The sequence below is a fragment of the Haliotis cracherodii genome, unplaced genomic scaffold, assembly GCF_022045235.1.
Source record: "Haliotis cracherodii isolate W230 unplaced genomic scaffold, xgHalCrac1.p SCAF_4, whole genome shotgun sequence".
Taxonomy (NCBI): Eukaryota; Metazoa; Mollusca; class Gastropoda; order Lepetellida; family Haliotidae; genus Haliotis; species Haliotis cracherodii.
Genome location: NW_027266297.1, coordinates 4852994 through 4876973, shown reverse-complemented (window position 1 = coordinate 4876973; position 23980 = coordinate 4852994). Strand labels below are relative to the sequence as shown.

Genomic DNA, 23980 nt, shown 5'->3' with positions numbered 1-23980 from the left:
ACAAAGTATACAAAACATTGTATTGATGAACATTGAGAGGTGGGATGATAGATGTTGTTCTGACAAAAACATGTTGAACATATTTTCGTTGATGATTTTGGTCAACATTCTTTTGATTAAGGAATCATCTACATAAGACAAAAGAAATCGAATGCTCCTGCTACCACCACATCTCTGTATTCAGATCTCCGTGTATAACAAGGAATACATGCTTAATACCAAAAGGGTACTAATTAGAATATTCTCATTCAAAACACTACATAGCTGAAGTATGTAGAACATGGTCCATGGTAAACGTAACAGCATTTGACGTGCCCTGATTAACAGTGAGACAGCTGACAACATGGCTACAACTACATGGCTTGGGTCCCTGCCACCATCACCAGGCTACAGGACATCTTAGACTATACTACTCAAAAGAAGTTGAGGACCACCCAATTCTTTCATATTTATTACTATATTTAATCTGTCATGACTATAGTATAATGAAAGAATTGGGTGGTCCTTAACTTCTTTTGAGTAGTATAGATTATGAAAACTTATCACAATCATAATTGAACATTGCTCAAATTGCGGCTTAATGAGTTCAAACATGATGCAATATCCTCCAACATTTTGATGAATTAATTGTGAGGCAGGTATCAATAAATACAGACATTAAGTTACTATTTACAAAATGTTATATACACATGTGAGTTATTGCACAGAAAGACTAGATAGTATTATGCAGTGGTAAACATTTGGTCTCCTTGTTATTCTTCAGATATGAATTAAGCCTACATATTTCGTAGATTCTGAACAGACAATTTTCATGTCTTGATAAATTTTGCCTTTACATGACATCCAAAGGAAGCATCGCACACCTACGGATTAGCAGCAACTCTAAATAGCTGTTGATCTTCATCAAGTTACATTTTATACATTTGAAAGACATTTCATTATGAACATATGCAAACATAGATTAAGATTTAATAAACATACAATACAGGGTTAGGGAAGAGTTTCAGTCAAGTTACAGAAGTGTACAACATTAGCTCCCTTCAAGATATTCAATTATCTTATTGGAGGATTTAGATTTGCATTTACACTATAGGTAATAATGGGTATTTATTCAACAATACCAAGATTCCTGCAATAAGCAATGCAATGAAAACATCTGCATCAAGCCTTGCCAGTAATGGCAACAGTAAAGACTACACTGTCAACATTATTGCACAGTTCCTTTCCTAGCAATCAACAGCAAGCATTGGCGGATCCAGAGGGAGGGGACATGGGGTTTGGCCCCAACCATTTTGAAAAATCACACATGGAACCCAATAACAAGAGCCATCTCTATAGTACTGACATACATTCATAGGTATCCCCCGCCATCTTGTCTTTTTTAACCTCCACACACACTGAAGCAAAGAATTCAGAATTTGAAACACAAGCACCCCACAAAGGTCAGGAATTCAAAATGTGAACCTGTTTCCCCTATCACAGGCTCCGGATCCACCTCTGGTAAGCCTGTTTCTAATTGTGAGGACAGGTCAGCAGCCAGGCAACTGAAACTGGAGGCCATATTTGGTGGTGCTGATGGCAGCAGAAACATCCACACACTCCTACTGCAAGTTACAGAAGAGATTGATTCTACTTTGTATAGACACCAGTGACTAGTTCTTGAAGGACAGGGGCGGTCGGGTAGCCTAGTGGTTAAAGCATTCGTTCGTCATGCCGAAGACCTGGGTTCGATTCTTGACGTGGGTACAATGTGTGAAGCCCAAAGTCCCCTGCCGTGATATTGCAGGAATATTGCTAAAAGCGGCGTAAAACCACACTCACTCATTCACTCTTGAACGACACAGGACCAGTCACATCCACTGCCCTACTTCTGAGAGGATCTGTTATAGTTCCACATACACTGACAGCTGGTGTGTACTGAACCAATCTGGACACTGCTGTGGATATATTGGTGATATCAGTTCTTATTCTACAAGTCAGCATTTCAATGTGAGACAGGAGTCCTGATAATGTCAGTGGGCCATGATCCCATGGTTGAGGATTTCAACTTGATCCATACATAATACTTGGCCTGAACCAAGTTGAGGTGACGTTGTGACAGGACTGGTCAAGCCAGCCGGTGTGGTGGCACATGCTCTCGGACTCGTGTTAGGGGGATTCCGGGACTCGGCAATTCAACACTGGGATGTGTTCACCTCTTGGCGCTTCAAACGTTCCTTAGCCTCTTTGCTGAAAAATGAAATGACATGAAGTATGACTTTTCAAAAATGAATAACCTCAAATGTATTCAAGAAAATACGACTGTTTGTACAGCAACCAGTGGTTGACAGCATGTGCAACAGTCCACACAAGTCAATATTTGTGCAACATTCAGCATTATTCCACCCTTACGACAGGGGTTTGTATATAGTCGTCTCTGGACCAGACAATCCAGTGACTGATGTTAGGAGAAGCACACAAATCATCAGGCTACATTGACATGACATCAACCAAGTTGACCGTCCGATCCATTAAGTAGCCTCTTATGACCAGGGACCTTTTCCAACCTGGGCCCCCAAGGGAATAGCATGGGATGCTGGAGATCCATACTGGAGATCGATACTGGAATCCCAAAGAGGGTCACAGTGTGCAGCAGCATCAACATTCTGACACACTCATACAGGAATGTCCATCAGAAGCATCTGCATAGTCACTGTTCGACAAACATGGAGTCACACACTTAAGAATACAAATGGTGATTCCCTTCACACCTACATCTTGTGGCAATGTATGTATGTCTGTTGCTGAACACTGCACTCAGCAATATTCCAGCTAAATCACAACAGCCTGTTGATAAATGAGTCAAGACAAGCAGTGATTGATATTTTGAGCATCACTCCACACCGTTGGGTCCTATTCTAACGAACCATAAGCAAAGATTAGATGGGTTTCTGTACACACTTACTTCTTGTGGCGAGATCGTTTGTTGAGTGAGACAATGTTGGAGCAGATCATCGGCTGCAATTTTTCTTTGAAGTTGTGGTAGTTCCGCTCCAGCTCTCGCTGATACTCCTTCTGCTCCGAGGCAATGAGAGCCTTGTTACGCTGTAGTGAGTCGCTGCACCTGCCAGGACATTGCAACACCATCAGCAAACTACAGTGTAAGTCGGAGTAGACATCATCGGTCACATCTAACTAATCCACAGGTAATTTAGGACTACTAAAACAACCTGATGTGGGGAGAAAACAACTCGTCCATCTAAATTTTGACAAGTTACCGACTATCGGAATAGTTACTGGGTTGAGGTGAAGTGGGGTTTAACCTCACGTCCAAGATTATTGCACGTAGTTCTCGCGATTACGTGCGCGGGAGGCTTGACAGTCACTGGTCAAACTGATTCCATGTGAAAAATAATAACCGGCAATAGTGATCAGCTGCTTCGCTTAGGGTTATAATTATTTTAAATATATTTAGTAAAAGCTGCAACTAAAATAACAAGATATTGGAATATATTATTCCTGATAAAAAAATAGTTTCAGATACAATTTTTGCCGATTCTTGCATTAAAATCCTGCAAAGTTATATCATTGGGTGTGTCTTGACCGAACCACCGCTAGATTCAAAGAAACCATGTGTACAGCTGATTGCTGTTTCCAAGATTAGTTTATGAGAAAATACACAAGGTAATCTTAATCCCTGGTTGTAAAACAATGCTTGCAGAACAAAAAATACAATTTTTTGGTACGATATGCCAGGGATCGAACCCACGACCATCCACTCTACAAAGCGGATACTCCACCACTTGACTTGCACAGTCACTAGACTTACACTGTGTGTGGACAGGGTACACCAGCGGTCGATACTGCAGAGGTCAACACCAGATCCACATCTTCATCACATCTTATGACAAACTGAGACATGAACTTAGGACCCCAAATCCCTAATGCCAATGGACACTAAAACTGTGTACCACATATTAGTGCATGGAGTTACCACTGTACTAAGTCAAGAATGTTGTATAGAAGCATACAGACAAGGAAGGTATAGCTCATTTAATTTCATCCATTTGGTACAGAAACCTTAGTGTTGCAGCAACTGGCCATGGGGCCTATACTACATATATGTCAAAACCATAATTGGGTGGACTGTTACCATTTGGTGGGCCGCAAAACGACAGTCTGTGAACCTTACTTTTTGAGGAAGTCCTTGAAGCACAGCCTGAGCTTGTTGTGGTGCTTGCTGGGGGGTTGTGTCCCCCCTGCTACGTCTGCCAGGAACACTAGCGCCACCTCCAGGGGACCCTGTTGATGAGACAACTCTTACTCACAATCCCAGCCTAGGCGCAACTTCATGTTCGACAGACTTCACATACAAGACGCCACACAGTCAAAACTACTGTCTAAGAACCACCCAGAAATTGAAGCAGATAATCCGACGTTTACTGTTAGCCTGAAAACTATACCACAATCAAGGGCTCTGAAGACAGAACAGATTTCATGCATTGCTGCCACGTCTGTAAAGAACAAAATTATTTGGTACCTCCTCACCTCTATTACAGTGACAATATAGTTACACATTTTGACTCAGTGTGCAAGTAAGATAATGTTAAACATTATCTCACTTGCACACTGAGGTTGTCATTTCATAATTAGAAATCTGTTTTTTAAGGAATATCCATTTCATGTTTCAAGGTATCAATATACCATTCACAATTCTTCCCAGTCAGCTGGTGTAGAGTTGTGTGAGTGTCTGATCTGGGTGTGACTACTGTACCTGGTGTAGAGTTGTGTGAGTGTCTGATCTGGGTGTGACTACTGTACCTGGTGTAGAGTTGTGTGAGTGTCTGATCTGGGTGTGACTACTGTACCTGGTGTAGAGTTGTGTGAGTGTCTGATCTGGGTGTGACTACTGTACCTGGTGTAGAGTTGTGTGAGTGTCTGATCTGGGTGTGACTACTGTACCTGGTTGACTGTCGTGCCGATACACCCCTGCAATACCATCTGCAGAATCTTCAGGTCTGGAGGCTCCTGGCACAAGGCCAACGCCAGCTCCCGGGTCTTCTTCTGTACATCCTCGATTGCCACTTCCACAGGCGACAAGATGATCTAGAGACAGAAAACATGCACAGAGACCCGTATGTCTGGAGACAGGATTACCCGAGACCCGTATGTGTGGAGACAGGATTATCAGAGACTCGTATGTGTGGAGACAGGATTACCAGAGACCCGCATGTCTGGAGACAGGATTATCAGAGACCTGTATGTGTGGAGACAGGATTACCAGAGACCTGCATGTCTGGAGACAGGATTATCAGAGACCTGTATGTGTGGAGACAGGATTATCAGAGACCTGTATGTGTGCAGACAGGATTATCAGAGACCCGTATGTGTGGAGACAGGATTATCAGAGACCTGTATGTGTGCAGACAGGATTATCAGTGACCCGTATGTGTGGAGACAGGATTATCAGAGACCTGCATGTGTGCAGACAGGATTACCAGAAACCCGTATGTGTGCAGACAGGATTACCAGAGACCCGTATGTGTGCAGACAGGATTATCAGAGACCTGCATGTGTGCAGACAGGATTATCAGAGACCTGCATGTGTGGCGACAGGATTACCAGAGACCTGCATGTCTTGAGACAGGTTTATCAGAGACCTGTGTGTGCAGACAGGATTATCAGAGACCTGTATGTGTGCAGACAGGTTTATCAGAGACCTGCATGTGTGCAGACAGGATTATCAGAGACCGGTATGTGTGGAGACAGGTTTATCAGAGACCTGTATGTGTGGAGACAGGATTACCAGAGACCTGCATGTCTGGAGACAGGTTTATCAGAGACCTGTATGTGTGCAGACAGGATTATCAGAGACCTGTATGTGTGCAGACAGGATTATCAGAGACCCGCATGGTTGCAGACAGGTTTATCAGAGACCTGTATGTGTGCAGACAGGTTTATCAGAGACCTGTATGTGTGCAGACAGGATTATCAGAGACCTGTATGGTTGCAGACAGGTTTATCAGAGACCTGTATGTGTGCAGACAGGTTTATCAGAGACCTGTATGTGTGCAGACAGGATTATCAGAGACCTGTATGTGTGCAGACAGGATTATCAGAGACCTGTATGTGTGCAGACAGGATTATCAGAGACCTGTATGTGTGCAGACAGGTTTATCAGAGACCCATATGTCTGGAGACAAGATTATCAGAGACCTGTATGTGTGGAGACAGGATTATCAGAGACCCATATGTCTGGAGACAAGATTATCAGAGACATGTATGTGTGCAGACAGGATTATCAGTGACCCATATGTCTGGAGACAAGATTATCAGGGACCTGTATGTGTGCAGACAGGATTATCAGAGACCTGTATGTGTGCAGACAGGATTATCAGAGACCTGTATGTGTGCAGACAGGATTATCAGAGACCCGCATGGTTGCAGACAGGTTTATCAGAGACCTGTATGTGTGCAGACAGGTTTATCAGAGACCTGTATGTGTGCAGACAGGATTATCAGAGACCTGTATGTGTGCAGACAGGATTATCAGAGACCTGTATGTGTGCAGACAGGATTATCAGAGACCTGCATGTCTTGAGACAAGATTATCAGAGACCTGTATGTGTGCAGACAGGATTATCAGAGACCTGTATGTGTGCAGACAGGATTAACAGAGACCCGCATGGTTGCAGACAGGTTTATCAGAGACCTGTATGTGTGCAGACAGGTTTATCAGAGACCTGTATGTGTGCAGACAGGATTATCAGAGACCTGTATGGTTGCAGACAGGTTTATCAGAGACCTGTATGTGTGCAGACAGGATTATCAGAGACCTGTATGTGTGCAGACAGGATTATCAGAGACCTGTATGTGTGGAGACAGGATTATCAGAGACCTGTATGTGTGCAGACAGGATTATCAGAGACCCATATGTCTGGAGACAAGATTATCAGAGACATGTATGTGTGGAGACAGGATTACCAGAGACCCATATGTCTGGAGACAAGATTATCAGAGACCTGTATGTGTGCAGACAGGATTATCAGTGACCCATATGTCTGGAGACAAGATTATCAGAGACACGAAAATGCAACCTGGCACCACCACACTTCCTGGATGCATTCAAAATTAATTCAGATTTTATTTCTTACCCAAATACATGACTGCTGTACAACAGGGTGTCATAATACACCTACCTCACATAGATTCTAGATCGGTGGCAAAACAATCCTAGTGATTGTAGTCATAAGGCCAGCTAATTGAAAAACTTAAATATCACATTTTGAAAATCAACATAGAATCACTTGAAACTAGACAGATGAGCAGGTGTATGGCATGATCAGTGAACCGTGATGCCCTGGTACATAACTGAGCAGTTTCTGTAGTGATGGAGATCTCCTACCTGCTGCCGCTCTATGACTGTCATGCGTGTCTTGACATAGGGGAATGTGTGGGTGGTTGTGAGGATGGTCTTCCTCTTGTACTGCTCGTGAAGCTCCCCGTGGGCGCGGCCGTCCAGCGTGAAGGGCGTGGCGTACATGAACCGCTCTGACAACACAATGTGGAGAGATAAGCCAGCAGCCAGTGAATGAATGTGGTTAAATGCTGTAGCAGCTTATATCACAGCTAAATCATGATCAAAATCAGGGCATACATGTCTGAAGCCACTCTGGCAATTCCAGGGCAGGATAAGTTCCTAGTACCACATATTTGTTGCAAGAGCTACCAAAGAAAATCACTAGAACACAATGACTGAGTTACTATTCCCCACCAGAAAGGCTTGCTGCCTATGTTACACCACTGGGTTCTCACAACTAGTCTTGACTATTAAATAAAACATAAGATAAAACACTCTGTTGCTTTGACTCAGTTTGGTTTCCCACTGCTTTGAACTGTATTCCAGTGTGTCAGCTTGATGTGGAGGGAAGCCTGAAGTGATGTAGGTCGTAGACGTTTACCACTTCAGTGAAACCCACACGTATAGTGCAGGAAACGTCCTAAACATTTTCAGGGTGAATCTGCACAACTTAGGGATGCAGATTCACCCTGATTATGTTAAGGATGTTTTCTGCACTACACCTGGTTTTCTGGGTTTCACTAAAGGGGTAAATTTCTATCTAAGGGGTGCGTAGGAGGCAACTAACGGGATCAGATGGTCAGGCTCCTGACTTGGGTGATGCATGTCATTGTCTCCCAATTACGTGGAACGATGCTCATGATGTCAATCACTGGATTGTCTGGTCTAGATTTGATTATTTACAGACCGCCGTCACAAAGCTGGAATATTGCTGTGTGTGACATTAACAACAAACAAACCAAAACCTAAGGGATGCAACTCTGCACAGTGAATTGCAGCTCCTTAGATGACTGGGCCACCCATGCCCTGTTAGCTGCTTTGGACAGTGTTTCAGTTTAATCCTGGGAGCATGGCTATGTTACTCACAAACCAAGGATCATAAGGCAAATCTATAGTTCGAAATCATGATCGATCAGCGCATCATGCCATGACAAATGCTGGCAGACATGATAAAGCTGTAATACCGATGAGGCATAAAACAGCATTCAGTCATGAAAGTCAGATGCATGTGAGCTTTGAGTTGAGTTTGGTTTAACGCCGCTTTTAACAGTTATATCACGGCTTGTTAGCTTAATGTGGGAGGAAAGCCAGAAGTGATGCAGGTCTCAGACGTTTACCACTTAGGTGAAACCCACGAGCACGGGTATGGTGCTGACAAACCTAGAAACATAATCGGGGCGAACCGGGATTTGAACCCACAATCATAGGTTCTGGCGTGCCCAAGGGACGCAACTCTGCACAGCATGTGAGCTTTGAAGCCACTTCATCCACATTACAGTCACATCACAGCAGCGAACACCAGATATGGGTTTCACATTGTACCAAGTTTTGGGATGACAAGCTAACAATCCGACCAATAGGCTACCAAACTATTCTTTGAGGTCCCTTTTTAGTTGCCTCCACAACAAACAAGACAAAGTCTTGACCTTTAACTATATTTTGTTTGTTTGTTGCTCAACACCATGCTCAGCAATATTTCAGCCATATGACGGCGGATCAGACAATCCAGTGATTGACAATATGAACAATATGTTTATGTTACAAACAAGTCTGCCAACTCACTGATGTTGTAGTTCTTGTCAAAGTAGGTGATCCTGTCTCTGTACTCGTACATGTCGAAGTACGGCTCAACATAGGTGATCTGTATGTAGGCCTGCAACAAACACACCACCATTAGAATCAATGAACACCTTCGTGTCAAAACCCCAGTGAGTGATCAGAGACATTTCACCAATGTGACAATACTTCAGTTACAACATGACAACACTTCAGTTACATCATGACATTACTTTAGGTATAGCATGACAATACTTCAGAAATAAGGATAGCATGTCAGTGATATCAGTTTCAATGTTGGAAGAATGACTTGTACCCAAGACTTTACACACGCTCAAATAATTATCCAATACAGAGTGGTCCCCCTTGATTACCTTGGCAGGGTCCAATTTTTCCTTTTCTACAGTGTTGGAATCCTTCACAGTTGACACAACATCATAGCCAAACCGGTCGCCATAGAAACTCTACAGCAGAACAACAGAAAATATCAGCATGACATGATGAGTGAGTGAGTGAGTGAGTGAGTGAATCCTTACTGAAGTCACAATCAGCAATATAACAACTATACAACAGCGGCCTGCAAATAATCTGTCTGCATCAGGCAAACCAGTGATTGATATTCTGAGCAACTTCTCACATATAATTGAAAATCATTCTTACCAAGAAGAATACACTTCTTGGTTTCCCGGAAAGAAATAAGGACCCTTTAAATATATTAGTTATATTTGTTAAAAAACTCATTTACGAAATTAACAGCAAAGACTTTCAAAAAAATTTAACTTAAAGTGTCAGAATACTATAATGTAACAATATGTGCTGCAGCTTTGACCAGCAATATTGATAAATTCTGGTCAACACGTCATATGCTTTTATGTAATTGTGAAAATTATCTATATGCAATAAAAATGTAAAGGAAATAAACCCCAAAACTTCCCACATGGAATACAAGGACATGCAAATCAATCAAGTCACTGACCAAGACCACCTAAGTTGCATTTTTTGACATGTTCACGTTACTAAGGCCACAGAGAAAAACTCATTGGTAAGCAATGCTATATGAAACACATATACCATGCATTTGCATCATACAATACTGATGAACTGGACTACAGGTGACATACCTCGAGTCGGTGAGATATTTCCGGGAGTTTTGTGATGGCAGGCTCCTTGTAGATAAACTCCTCCCCATCCAAGTCCCCGAACAACGAGCCGTAGAACCCAACGCGGAAATACGTCCCAAATATCCGCTTCCCTTCCTGAAACACAGCATAGAGATTGTAAGGAGAAGTACCAAACAGATATGAGTCAATGACATTATAGCTAACTTAATTAACATTTTATGGTACTAAACTATCTGTTGGATCACTCAACACATATGATATCAGCAACATGCTGTGTGGATATTTGCCTTATTTATTAAGAAGGTCAATGTGTGCAACATGGCCACAGTTATTGTCAAATTCAGCTGGCTACCACAATAAGCATGAGGTACAGGCACCTTTCTGTCCTGGAATCCCCATACAGGGACAAGCATGAGGTACAGGGACCTTTCTGTCCTGGAATCCCCATACAGAGACAAGCATGAGGTACAGGGACCTTTCTGTCCATGAATCCCCATACAGAGACAAGCATGAGGTACAGGGACCTTTCTGTCCTTGATTCCCCATACAGGGACAAGCATGAGGTACAGGGACCTTTCCGTCCTGGAATCCCCATACAGGGACAAGCATGAGGTACAGGGAACTTTCTGTCCTGGAATCCCCATACAGAGACAAGCATGAGGTACAGGGACCTTTCTGTCCATGAATCCCCATACAGAGACAAGCATGAGGTACAGGGACCTTTCTGTCCTTGATTCCCCATACAGGGACAAGCATGAGGTACAGGGACCTTTCCGTCCTGGAATCCCCATACAGGGACAAGCATGAGGTACAGGGAACTTTCTGTCCTGGAATCCCCATACAGGGACAAGCATGAGGTACAGGGACCTTTCTGTCCTGGAATCCCCATACAGGGACAAGCATGAGGTACAGGGACCTTTCTGTCCTGGAATCCCCATACAGGGACAAGCATGAGGTACAGGGAACTTTCTGTCCTGGAATCCCCATACAGAGACAAGCATGAGGTACAGGGACCTTTCTGTCCTGGAATCCCCATACAGGGACAAGCATGAGGTACAGGGACCTTTCTGTCCTGGAATCCCCATACAGGGACAAGCATGAGGTACAGGGACCTTTCTGTCCTGGAAACCCCATACAGAGACAAGCATGAGGTACAGGGACCTTTCTGTCCTTGATTCCCCATACAGGGACAAGCATGAGGTACAGGGACCTTTCCGTCCTGGAATCCCCATACAGAGACAAGCATGAGGTACAGGGACCTTTCCGTCATGGAATCCCCATACAGGGACAAGCATGAGGTACAGGGACCTTTCTGTCCTTGATTCCCCATACAGGGACAAGCATGAGGTACAGGGACCTTTCTGTCCTGGAATCCCCATACAGAGACAAGCATGAGGTACAGGGACCTTTCTGTCCTTGATTCCCCATACAGGGACAAGCATGAGGTACAGGGACCTTTCTGTCCTTGATTCCCCATACAGGGACAAGCATGAGGTACAGGGACCTTTCTGTCCTGGAATCCCCATACAGGGACAAGCATGAGGTACAGGGAACTTTCTGTCCTGGAATCCCCATACAGGGACAAGCATGAGGTACAGGGACCTTTCTGTCCTTGATTCCCCATACAGGGACAAGCATGAGGTACAGGGACCTTTCTGTCCTTGATTCCCCATACAGAGACAAGCATGAGGTACAGGGACCTTTCCGTCCTGGAATCCCCATACAGAGACAAGCATGAGGTACAGGGACCTTTCCGTCATGGAATCCCCATACAGAGACAAGCATGAGGTACAGGGACCTTTCTGTCCTGGAAACCCCATACAGAGACAAGCATGAGGTACAGGGACCTTTCTGTCCTTGATTCCCCATACAGGGACAAGCATGAGGTACAGGGACCTTTCCGTCCTGGAATCCCCATACAGAGACAAGCATGAGGTACAGGGACCTTTCCGTCATGGAATCCCCATACAGAGACAAGCATGAGGTACAGGGACCTTTCTGTCCTTGATTCCCCATACAGGGACAAGCATGAGGTACAGGGACCTTTCTGTCCTTGATTCCCCATACAGAGACAAGCATGAGGTACAGGGACCTTTCCGTCATGGAATCCCCATACAGAAACAAGCATGAGGTACAGCGGTTTTGTCTGCACTCACCATTCTGATGACATTGTTGAACGACTCCTGCAGCTTCTGGTGGATGTGGGCCAGCTTCTTGTAGTCCCGGCTTGCTTCGTGGATCGGCAGCAGGATCTTGTACACCTCGTTCACAGCCTCGTACATACCAGCCTGGCAACACAGACATTAGTGTAGACATGATACATAGCATACATATTACTGCTATTGAAATAACACATCTGAAAACAAGAAAAGAGTTTGCACTCCTTCAAAAACTAATCATCTCTTGTATTCAGAACACTTAATTTCTTCACAGTTCCAACATATAGGTTAAGTGACTGAGTGGTTGAATGAGCACCCCAAGAGGGTTTGTCCAGCCTATGAAAAGAAGGTGGTGAGGTAAAATAGGGTTGAATGTCCTCTTCCTTAATATTTCACATATACAGCGACATGCATGCATGTGTTTGTGGCTGCTTGTACAAGTCCAGACTTGCCGGTGTTACAGAGCTAGCCCACTGCCATACCCTGCTGCAGATCAACATGGATCACCTGTTGATCCGCAATGGACTCATTATCAGTTACAGGTATGACAGGGGACTCACTATCATGCACAGAGTTACAGGTGTTGACGGGGGACTCACTATCATGCACAGAGTTACAGGTGTTGACAGGGGACTCACTATCATGCACACAGTTACGGTATGACGGGGGACTCACTATCATGCACACAGTTACAGGTATGACAGGGGACTCATTATCATGCACACAGTTACAGGTATGACAGGGGACTCACTATCATGCACACAGTTACAGGTGTGACAGGGGACTCACTATCATGCACACAGTTACAGGTATGACGGGGGACTCACCATCGTGAAGGAGCTGGCAGTCTGCTCCAGCAGGCCCACAAGGCCATTCTCCGTGAAGTACTTCCCGGAACAGATGCCCTCCTCGTCTGGTGACACTACATCATCTGAGATGGCACTCTCCTCTAGCACATTCCACGTTATTTTCTACAACATTGCCAACAAAGAAATATCATCGAAAAATCCTCCCCAGAATTTCTTTAAAAGAATCGACTGCATAAAACAGTTTCCTTTATATTCAGTAGAATGTATATAGAGATAAGAGTGAGTGAGTGAGTATGGTTTTACGCCGCTTTTAGCAATATTACAGCAATATCACAGCGGGGGACACCAGAAATAGGCTTCACACATTGTTCCCATGTCGGCAATCAAACCCGGGTCTTCTGCTTGACGAGCTAACGCTTTAACCACTAGGCCACCCGACCACCCCTATAGAGGTAAGAAGTAGCATATCTTCAGTTGTCTTAAGGGGATACCATGATTCTATATCAATATGATGTTTTAGTTAGAAGGATAACATACAAGATAACATATAAATCATGGTCATTTATTAATAAACAAGTTAGCTATCTCTTTGACCAGTACCTCCCTTGTAAAACTCATACAAGCCATTCAACTCTGGACATCATGAAAGCATAACATCAAATTTTAACCTGCCTCGTCACATTTGACTGTGACTCATTGAAAAGATGCTTAATATATATCGAATACATAAAAACAGATCTTACTGGTATTTCCCCACAAACATATCCAATAAAAATAGAGTATTGGGAACACAAAATGACAATGTGTTGCAAGTGCCATTAGCAAATATGCCTTGGGTTCCCATAAAGATAATCCCACATACCAATTCCAGTTAATAAAATCATTAACACCTGACAAAAGACACACAGAACACCTGGACACCTTATATGCTCACCTGGAAGGCCACACAGCCCACGGGTAGGTAGGGCTTATCCTCCAGCATATTCAGGTACTCCGCCACCAGCCCCGCTGCATGGACCAGACACTGGGCTGCCTCGGCATGATTGCCCCGCTGACCACACAGTACAAACATCATAATTTGTTTTGAGACATTATTAGCCGAATGTGGCTTTGGAATGTAAATATCATATCAGGAATACAAATTTGGCAAATATCATACTTTTGACTCCTATCACATCTTATGAAGTCAATTGGAAGTAAGTAGATACTTAAGAATTCAATATGTTTTTGTGTTTTTGGAGGTAAATCCGTTGAATCAATAAATAAGTAAAACATAATAACTTCACAGACTACTTATTTAACCATTGACGACGTTCAGGGCAATAATACAACGTAACTATCTGCCAATCAGGAATCAGCAGTCCCCTACAGGGCATGGCCGACTTCTTTTTGGTTAATGGAATCATAAACACAAAAGAAATTGCTTGGGTAGCCAATCAAAGGCCATGGAATCACTTGCAATTTGATTACTGCCATGTGAACACAGGTTATCTCGCTTACCTCACTGTGTTTCTGGGCCATGTTCTGAAGCCAGGTGAGTCGGAGGTCGGGGGAGGTCTGGTAACCCTTGGCAATGCGGTACATGAGGTCGAGCAGCATCTCGGGGTCATTCTGGTACTCCTTCATCTTGACAGTGTCAGACAGGATCATGTGGAGGTTGAACACGAGGTCTCTCACCTGGAAGGTTCAACCAATATATACAACACCAATATATACAACACCAGTATATACAACACCAGTATATACAACACCAGTCTATTCAACACCAGTCTATACAACACCAGTATATACATGTACAACACCAGTATATACAACACCAGTATATACAACACCAGCATATACAACACCAGTATATACAACACCAGTATATACAACACCAGTCTATACATGTACAACACCAGCATCAAACACATGAAAAACAGAGGTTATACCTAGATCCAAGTGAAAATGAGAAGTCATATGATAATACTGGCATATAGTGGGGTGTACATGATTATACTTCGTGTACAGTCCCTTAACCTATGGTGTTGTGGTGCACAAGTTCATTCAGCTCTACAAATCCTGCACATCTCAATATTGACACATGTAACCAGTGTTCGAAATCAAGGTTCCTGGGCTTCTTGGGGTCTTCCAGTGTGTTTGATGCTAGGGAACCTCAAAATCTTTAACTTCTTTAACCTCCATGCCTTGTCTTGAACACTGTTTGTTTGTTGATTAATGCTGCACTCAGCAATATTCCATCTATATGACATGAGTCTATCAATAATTAAGTTTGGACCTGACAATCCAGTGATTGATGTCATGAGCATCAATCCAAGCAATTGGGATACAATGAAATGCTTCAACCAAGTCAGCGAGTCTGACCACCCGATCCCGTTAATCGCCTCTTACGACAAGCATAGTCGCCTCTTACGGCAAGCATGGGTTGCTGAAGACCTATTCTACCCCGCATGTTCACGGGTTGACCAGGGTGTTCCTGGGATTTTCGCCCACCTGTTCTGGGAAGGATGTTTCCTGAAGCTCATGGTCGAACTCTGCGTATGTGAGTATGGTCTTCAGGGACTTGCGGAGGTACTCCTCATTGAAGTTCTGATTCTGTCCCACAAGGGAGGACAGGGACATTGTCACCTGCATCTTCACACGAGCAAAGTTCTGGCAGCGAGAAAATGACAAAATATCAACATACAAATGTAGAAAAGGTTATTAAAATCCTAACATCATAAACAACAATTACAACTTGTGCATTTACACTTTTATTGTATTGAAGATATGACATTGTTGTACAATACAATAGGTTAAATATATGACACAAAAATTTTCAAATACGACCAGAGGTTTTTATTTCTTCATTAACTGATTATTTGGAAACAAATACTGGAGCATAATGAGGGAAAGAAAAAGACACACAAAAAAAGACGACAGGTTGTTCTACAAAAGTTATCTGAATACCATGAATTGTCATGTGTGCAGTGTTGGTAGTAAGTGAGTGGGGTTTTACGCTGCTTTTAGCAAAATTCCAGCAATATCACGGCAGGCCCAGAAATGGGCTTCACACATTGTACCCATGTCGGGAATCGAACCCGGGTGTTCAGCGTGACGAGCGAACGCTTTAACCACGAGGCTACCCGACCGCCCCTGCGGTGTTGATAAAGCCTGTCCTGTATTTTCATCTATTTTATCTTACAACATGCTTGCACAGTTCAATCATGAAACTAGAAAGGAGCCTTCATGCAAATTGATTTCTCTATTTTTCACTTTTAAATATCTTCAGAGTCTGCAGAATCTGTGAACCAACAAATATGAAATTCTTGCCATAACATGACATGTACATATACCAGGATACAAGGATACTGACATTGCGGACCCTTGCACCTCGTTATCTACAGTTGACTGCAGTACTTACATTTCCCAGCTCGAAGTTGTGCCTCATGAGGAGGTAGAGGGACGCGGAGGCCTGGGAGCGGGTGTTGCTGATGCAGGAGCTGCAGTGACGTAGCAGACGCAGACACAGGTCCGCACACTGCTCCGTCTCCTCCTCAAACAGCAGGTCGAGGAACTGTGGACAGCAACATACACACAATAACATACAGAGCTGACACAGCAACTTGCACACAGCTCCATCTCCTCCTCAAACAACAGGTCGAGGAACTGTGGACAGCAACATACACACAATAACATACAGAGCTGACACAGCAACTTGCACACTGCTCCATCTCCTCCTCAAACAACAGATCGAGGAACTGTGGACACAACAACATACACACAATAACACAGAGCTGACACAGCAACTTGCACACTGCTCCATCTCCTCCTCAAACAGCAGGTCGAGGAACTGTGGGCACAGCAACATACACACAATTAGATACATGCTTGAGTGCAGACTGGTACCCTGTCTTTCCCCCCTAGTGGCTGAATTGCGCAAGGAGAGCAAGCACTCAAGGGAAGGCAAACCAGTCTTGCTCGAGTGAGGAGGGCAGGTAACTCTAATGCAGGGGTCTGGAAACGGTCATATGCGCCGGACATGTCCAATTGGGAATCTCAAATGTCCAGTTTAAAATATTGCTTACCGGACATTCTTAAATTTTGACCGGACATGATCTACAGTTAGGGCTGAGCAGTTTCTGTCTGCAATTGTAACACAATAAAGATTATCTACACTGACAAGCTTTGTTTGTTTTGATTGTTGTAAATACATCGTACCTACATGATAGTCCAAGCGGTCAATCACTGTAATAGGCAATAAACTTAGATCAGTCAAGCGGATCTGCTAAACCCTCAAAGTCTGGACGATCATTTTGTAAGTCGTGGTTAAAAACTTTCACTTGGTTGACATACAACAACGATTTGCAGATGATGTTCTGCCAGGTAAAAGGAATATTATTGTTTTCAGCAGCTAATCGTATATTGAATCTTGATCATCCTCCATTTTGTTTTCTGTGACAATCGATATTTTTTTATCATCAATAATAAAGTACAGAAGAAAAATATATTCAAATAACTATTGCTATCAATGATATTTTAGTATTTGTTGTTATATTATCTATCTTTGATTCTAAACAATCTTTAGTTTTAAAAAATATCTTTTCCCATGAGGTCACGTGATAACCAAATATGCGATATAGTCTCGATCCAAATGTAACAACGCATACACTCGAACAGATATACAACTAGTGAATATTAATTATAAGACTGACCATTCACTACATGAACAAATCGATATAATAACAGAAATAAACATATGTTTTCAATATCTTTTTAAAATGCGGACCAAGACTGAACGACTTTGACCCTAGACCAAAGGTCTATCAGTGATTATATTGTTTATTTCATCATATTATCAATACGTAACAACATGTGTGTGAAAAGTCGTATTGAAATACGTTATTTGAAGGAGGCGTGGCCTAAATGCAAATGTGCGATTTTAAATTTTCCGGACCCCTGCTCTAAAGTAAACACTCACACTCACACTCACATTCAGCAGTTAAGCAGGTAACAATGTGTTTTCCCTTGGAAATATGAACACAACAATTATTTTCAAAAAGTGAAATTGCAAAATAATCTTGACCATTGCCAGGCCTTTGGAAGACATTTTGTCTGAATTCCAGGATTTTTCAAGCTAAGTCTGCATTTGAGGCCTTTTTAAGGCAAATGTCTAAATTCCAGGCCTTTCAAGGCCATGCTGAACAGCTGTGGGGCTGCAGGTGTGGGGTTACCTTGGTGACAAGTGCCCTCTGTGTGGAGAAGAGGTTCTGCAGGACCAGCATACTCTGGTTGAGTCCGAGCATGTGCAGGAGGACCCGCAGACCGCTGCTGAGGAGGGGCTGCATTTCATCAGACGTCTGTGCAATCTGGGGACAGTGGAACACTCATGTCACAATGGGGTGCAGGCTGGCTGGGTGTGTGGAGAACACTCTACCACTAGGACTGTGGGGCATACAGGCCGAACACTACAAATAACTTCCCGAATCTTTCTTTTCTCAAACTGATAAAGCTGTTTGAAAGAACCTTTCTAAAGACTATTGAAAAAAAGATCAATTACCACTCAGGAAATCTGTCAAATGCAAATGATTAACTATTTACCCCCAAATTAAGAAAACATGTCAGGATTATTATAAGACTTTGAAAAATATTTTAACATTTTGAACTTTTCACAAACATTTTTTACATTTTCTTCAAACCATTCAGACCTGCATGATGAGCTCCAGGGTGTCCAGTGAGATCATGCTGACCTCGGCGGCCAGGCTCCCCTCCACATGAGCGTCAGACTCAACGTCACGCGGCTTCATGCTGCAATGTAACACCCAGTATCAGTGTGTGAAATGCTAGCCAGTTTCAAATGTCTCTAGCTTATATATGCGACAGTTTATTTTTTCATTCCTGCAATGTCTGACAAGAGTAGGCAAAGTTTAAGTAACACAGCTTGTGATTGGTTAAACTGCGAATTACAACCAATCAAACCATGTTTGTTATACACAGTGTTACTGTGACAAGGCCCAAGCTGAGGGGAAAAGTAAAGACGAAGCTGACCTGTCCTGTATCTCCAGTGAGTGTCGCCACTGAACCTGGTCCTTCCTCCATCGGAGCCTCATGGAGCCACTTTCCGGAGCCAGCACGGGCGGGGTCCGGTCACCTGCAAAAATGTGGGAACAAGTCTAAGCTTCAAGTCCACACTGTGATCATCATGTCATCATATCACCATGTCATCATATCATCATATACATCAGTAACATACAGGAAGTGATCAATAGCTAGTGCTAGCAGTCATAAATATACCCAACTGAAATAGGTCCATGTCCCTTACAGCTATATCATAAACATCACAGCTATTTGAATAAAACGATCAGCCTGGCCACAGACGAGACTAGTTTGTTGGTTTGATTATTTGTTGTTTTATTGTTTTATGCTGGAGCTACTTTGTTACAGCAGCGACAGTAAATGAGTCTGGGTACGTGGCAAGTATAAGTCCTTGGGCCCTACTGTAGCAGCCATAAGCCCCACCCTGTCCCACGACAAGTATGTAAGACAAGACGGCCTCAACTCACCAGACAGACTGCCTCAACTCACCAGACAGACTGTCTCAACTCACCAGACAGACTGCCTCAACTCACCAGACAGACTGTCTCAACTCACCAGACAGACTGCCTCAACTCACCAGACAGACTGTCTCAACTCACCAGACAGACTGCCTCAACTCACCAGACAGACTGACTCAACTCACCAGACAGACCACCTCAACTCACCAGACAGACCACCTTAACTCACCAGACTGTCTCAACTCACCAGACTGTCTCAACTCACCAGACAGACTGTCTCAACTCACCAGACAGACCGGCTCAACTCAACAGACAGACTGGCTCAACTCACCAGACAGACCGCATCAACTCACCAGACAGACTGCCTCAACTCACCAGACAGACCGCATCAACTCACCAGACAGACTGTCTCAACTCACCAGACAGACCAGCTCAACTCACAAGACAGACCACATCAACTCACCAGACAGACTGCCTTAACTCACCAGACAGACCATCTCAACTCACCAGACAGGACACCTTAACTCACCAGACTGTCTCAACTCACCAGACAGACTGCCTTTACTCACCAGACAGACCACCTCAACTCAACAGGCAGACTGCCTTAACTCACCAGACAGACTGCCTCAACTCACCAGACAGACTGCCTTAACTCACCAGACAGACCAGCTCAACTCACCAGACCACCTCAACTTACCAGACAGACCACCTCAACTCACCAGACCACCTCAACTTACCAGACAGACCAGCTCAACTCACCAGACAGACTGCCTCAACTCACCAGACAGACTGCCTCAACTCACCAGACAGACTGCCTAAACTCACCAGACAGACCGTCTCAACTCACCAGACAGACTGCCTTAACTCACCAGACAAACTGCCTCAACTTACCAGACAGACCACCTCAACTCACCAGACCACCTCAACTCACCAGACAGACTGCCTCAACTCACCAGACCACCTCAACTCACCAGACAGACTGTCTCAACTCACCAGGCAGACCACCTCAACTCACCAGACAGACTGCCTTAACTCACCAGACAGACGGCCTCAACTCACCAGACAGACTGCCTTAACTCACCAGACAGACCGCCTCAACTCACCAGACAGACCGTCTCACTCACCAGACAGACTGGCTCAACTTACCAGACAGACCACCTCAACTCACCTGACCACCTCAACTCAACAGAAAGACTGCCTCAACTCACCAGACCACCTCAACTCACCAGACAGACCACCTCAACTCAACAGACAGACTGTCTCAACTCACCAGACCACCTCAACTCACCAGACAGACTGCCTCAACTCACCAGACCACCTCAACTCACCAGACAGACTGTCTCAACTCACCAGACAGACTGCCTCAACTCACCAGACAGACTGTCTCAACTTACCAGACAGACCAGCTCAACTCACCAGACAGACTGCCTCAACTCACCAGACAGACCATCTCAACTCACCAGACCACCTCAACTCACCAGACAGACTGCCTCAACTCACCAGACAGACTGCCTCAACTCACCAGACCACCTCAACTCACCAGACAGACCGTCTCAACTCACCAGGCAGACCACCTCAACTCACCAGACAGACTGCCTCAACTCACCAGACAGACTGCCTCAACTCACCAGAGAGACCACCTCAACTCACCAGACAGACTGCCTCAACTCACCAGACCACCTCAACTCACCAGACAGACTGTCTCAACTCACCAGGCAGACCACCTCAACTCACCAGACAGACTGCCTTAACTCACCAGACAGACGGCCTCAACTCACCAGACAGACTGCCTTAACTCACCAGACAGACCGCCTCAACTCACCAGACAGACTGCCTGCTGTCCCACGTCGCCGCATCATCATCTCCGTGCGAGCATTTCCGGTGCCCAAGATGGCTTCCTCCAAGCGTGACTTCATATCTGTGCTCCGCTTCAGTGTCTGCTGTGAGTACTGTGCCAGCATCTTTTTACCCTGTCACACACATGCACAGAGTAAGGAGGCTGACGACATGGCTGCTGTAAACAGGACTAAAGACATCTCCCCATACCCTTATCAACAGGAGTATCCAGTGATACCCCAGCCATCAGTTCGTCCTTCACCAGAAGTCATTTTCCTACTCTCCATATACCATATTAGGCCATAATAAATTAATTATGAGACATCACACCTGTCATACTTCAAAACCTGTCCAGGAATATTTATTTCTAACTTAAGTCATTCATCACATGCCCAAATAACTTAAAACACTTACATTGGAATCTCACACCCCATTTCAATATAAAAATGTAATGAATAATATATTGTGGCTCTGTCCTCCAACCAACAGTATTCTATGAATGACCATATAACTTGTCCCTCCTCTTACCACACCTCACCTCGTCCTGGTGCCTGTGGGCGTGGGTGGCCAGCCAGTGGACAGAGTGAGTCAGTCTCGACATGCCCCATGCCCAGTGCTCGCAATTATTACTAATGGGCTCCAGGCCCTCCTATGCATCCCAGTGTGTTAGCCCTATGGTTGTGGGCGTACATGGGTGGGGACATACTGGCATCATGCGTGTCAGTTTCCTCTAGTATAATGAGTATAACGTTTGGAAATCAAATCATCAAATTTAAGAGTTACATAATCTAAACAAATCACAACTCAAATAAATGTACATCAAGTTCCTCTAGACAGAATCACAGGTTAAAAAGGAAACTCCAACTAATGACTATGGTAAAAACAGGAAAACACAACTGGTAACTTCTGATAACAAATGATTTTCTTATTAATCATCAACATTTGTGAGTAAGGATCAACCCCTTGAGGAGTTACTAACATATACTTAGACATTCTGAGGTTTTTTCCACAAGGTTTTCTTCTGCAGCATCTGAAATTTTGGACCCCCCTAAAACTTTGATTTTTAGCCTGACTTCATTCTTAAGTTCAGACACTGATATAGATTATGTTGGTATGTTATCGGATATAAACAATATGTTATAAACAAATCACAAACATCAAAGACATTTTGAGGATTGTATGGTAAGAGCATTTCAGGGGCTAACACTTACTCACAAATACTGATATACTGACATCCTTCACAATCATCTAGCTTCAAGATCTAGCTCACAGATCTAACCACAAGTATGTCCTTGTTCCTGCACATCTGTCACGCTTCCTACTTAAAGTAATTCAAATTGGGCAAGTTAGGTGCATGTTGTTGCCATGGTTACGGACCTGTACCTGCCCTGTGGGATCATCTCGGGAGAAGCTGCGATTAAGCAGAGTCCCCGTGCCCCGAATAAAATCCTGCGACTTTCTTTGAATTCCCTCCCAAAGCTGCTCGTGGAGTGATTGAGATTTGGGCAGGGTGTGGCTTTTAGGCCGCTGAGAGTGAGGGGGGCTATCACCACCGTTACTGCCGCTGCCCCAATCTTCCAAGGTTTCTTCCGACGACGACAAGTTCGGACGCAATAGTCGTAATTGTGTCAGAAGGTCAAAGTTGATGATTGCCCATTTGGCCTACAATACAACACTGGACAGTGAGCACAGGCAAGCTAGAAAGGACAGAACATGTGAACGTTTCCTCCAGTAGCGATGAACAGCCAGAAGCAGGGCTCTCGTGGGTCATGCTGGGGTTAGCTCATCTCATCAGACATGCACAAACACAGGGATGTCTGCATCAGGTGGACTGACGTACGGAACAGTCACCATCACCCGCCTCATCCCGGTCGTCATGGCAACCAATCTGGATTTCCCCATCATATACATCTTCATGACTACAATCAAATAACTGCTTCAAAAGATCGGTCTCAGGGCTAGGGTTATTCCAGGGTGGCTTGAGATTTTTAGGCAAATCTGTTTTTTAAGTTGAGGCTCCAGGGGTGGATGACGAAGAGTGGTGGTGAGTGTTCGACAGTCACCCCATGCAAGCATCCCCTCTCTGAAGCTGACTCCATGCACCACACCACACAGCAGACTTGGTCCACCACCCTCGCTGTCACCACAACGCTGACTCTAACAGCGGATGGTATGGGTTCGTATTGGTTACAGCAAGCGACAAAAGCTCTGTTCACATCAAGGCTTGCTGGTCCCCGAAAGCCACATACCATTAGATGCATGCAAAACAAACATTAGTATAACAAATGCAAACATGAAACGTTCCAAAAATGTTAAAAAACATTTGTTCACTTTTAACAAAAGCACATACTGAACACAACAATAAAAGTTAATCAAGCGTAATGTGAAAATACTAATCAAATGTTAT

At 44.1% G+C, this 23980-nt stretch overlaps 1 protein-coding gene across 3 annotated transcripts in view; it reads right to left on the bottom strand.

Annotated features, from left to right (window-relative positions):
* Positions 1-945: 945 nt before the first annotated feature.
* The window catches only part of LOC139480096 (dedicator of cytokinesis protein 7-like), a 64477-nt gene continuing 41442 nt past the window's right edge, over positions 946-23980 (bottom strand). The window contains exons 30-48 of one of the 3 annotated variants that reach the window (XM_071263111.1): positions 22951-23235; positions 21560-21707; positions 19232-19334; positions 18892-18991; positions 18418-18552; positions 16608-16760; positions 15698-15856; positions 14705-14881; positions 14139-14255; positions 13223-13366; positions 12393-12524; positions 10237-10371; positions 9490-9579; positions 9122-9212; positions 7385-7530; positions 4942-5085; positions 4172-4281; positions 2945-3103; positions 946-2229 (exon numbers count right to left, since the gene is read on the bottom strand). In XM_071263111.1, coding sequence (XP_071119212.1) covers positions 2175-2229; positions 2945-3103; positions 4172-4281; positions 4942-5085; positions 7385-7530; positions 9122-9212; positions 9490-9579; positions 10237-10371; positions 12393-12524; positions 13223-13366; positions 14139-14255; positions 14705-14881; positions 15698-15856; positions 16608-16760; positions 18418-18552; positions 18892-18991; positions 19232-19334; positions 21560-21707; positions 22951-23235 — 2583 coding nt within the window. In that variant the 3' untranslated portion in view covers positions 946-2174. The remainder of the gene's footprint in view (positions 2230-2944; positions 3104-4171; positions 4282-4941; positions 5086-7384; positions 7531-9121; positions 9213-9489; positions 9580-10236; positions 10372-12392; positions 12525-13222; positions 13367-14138; positions 14256-14704; positions 14882-15697; positions 15857-16607; positions 16761-18417; positions 18553-18891; positions 18992-19231; positions 19335-21559; positions 21708-22950; positions 23236-23980) is intronic. The other 2 variants (XM_071263112.1, XM_071263113.1) reach the window with 2 other exon arrangements.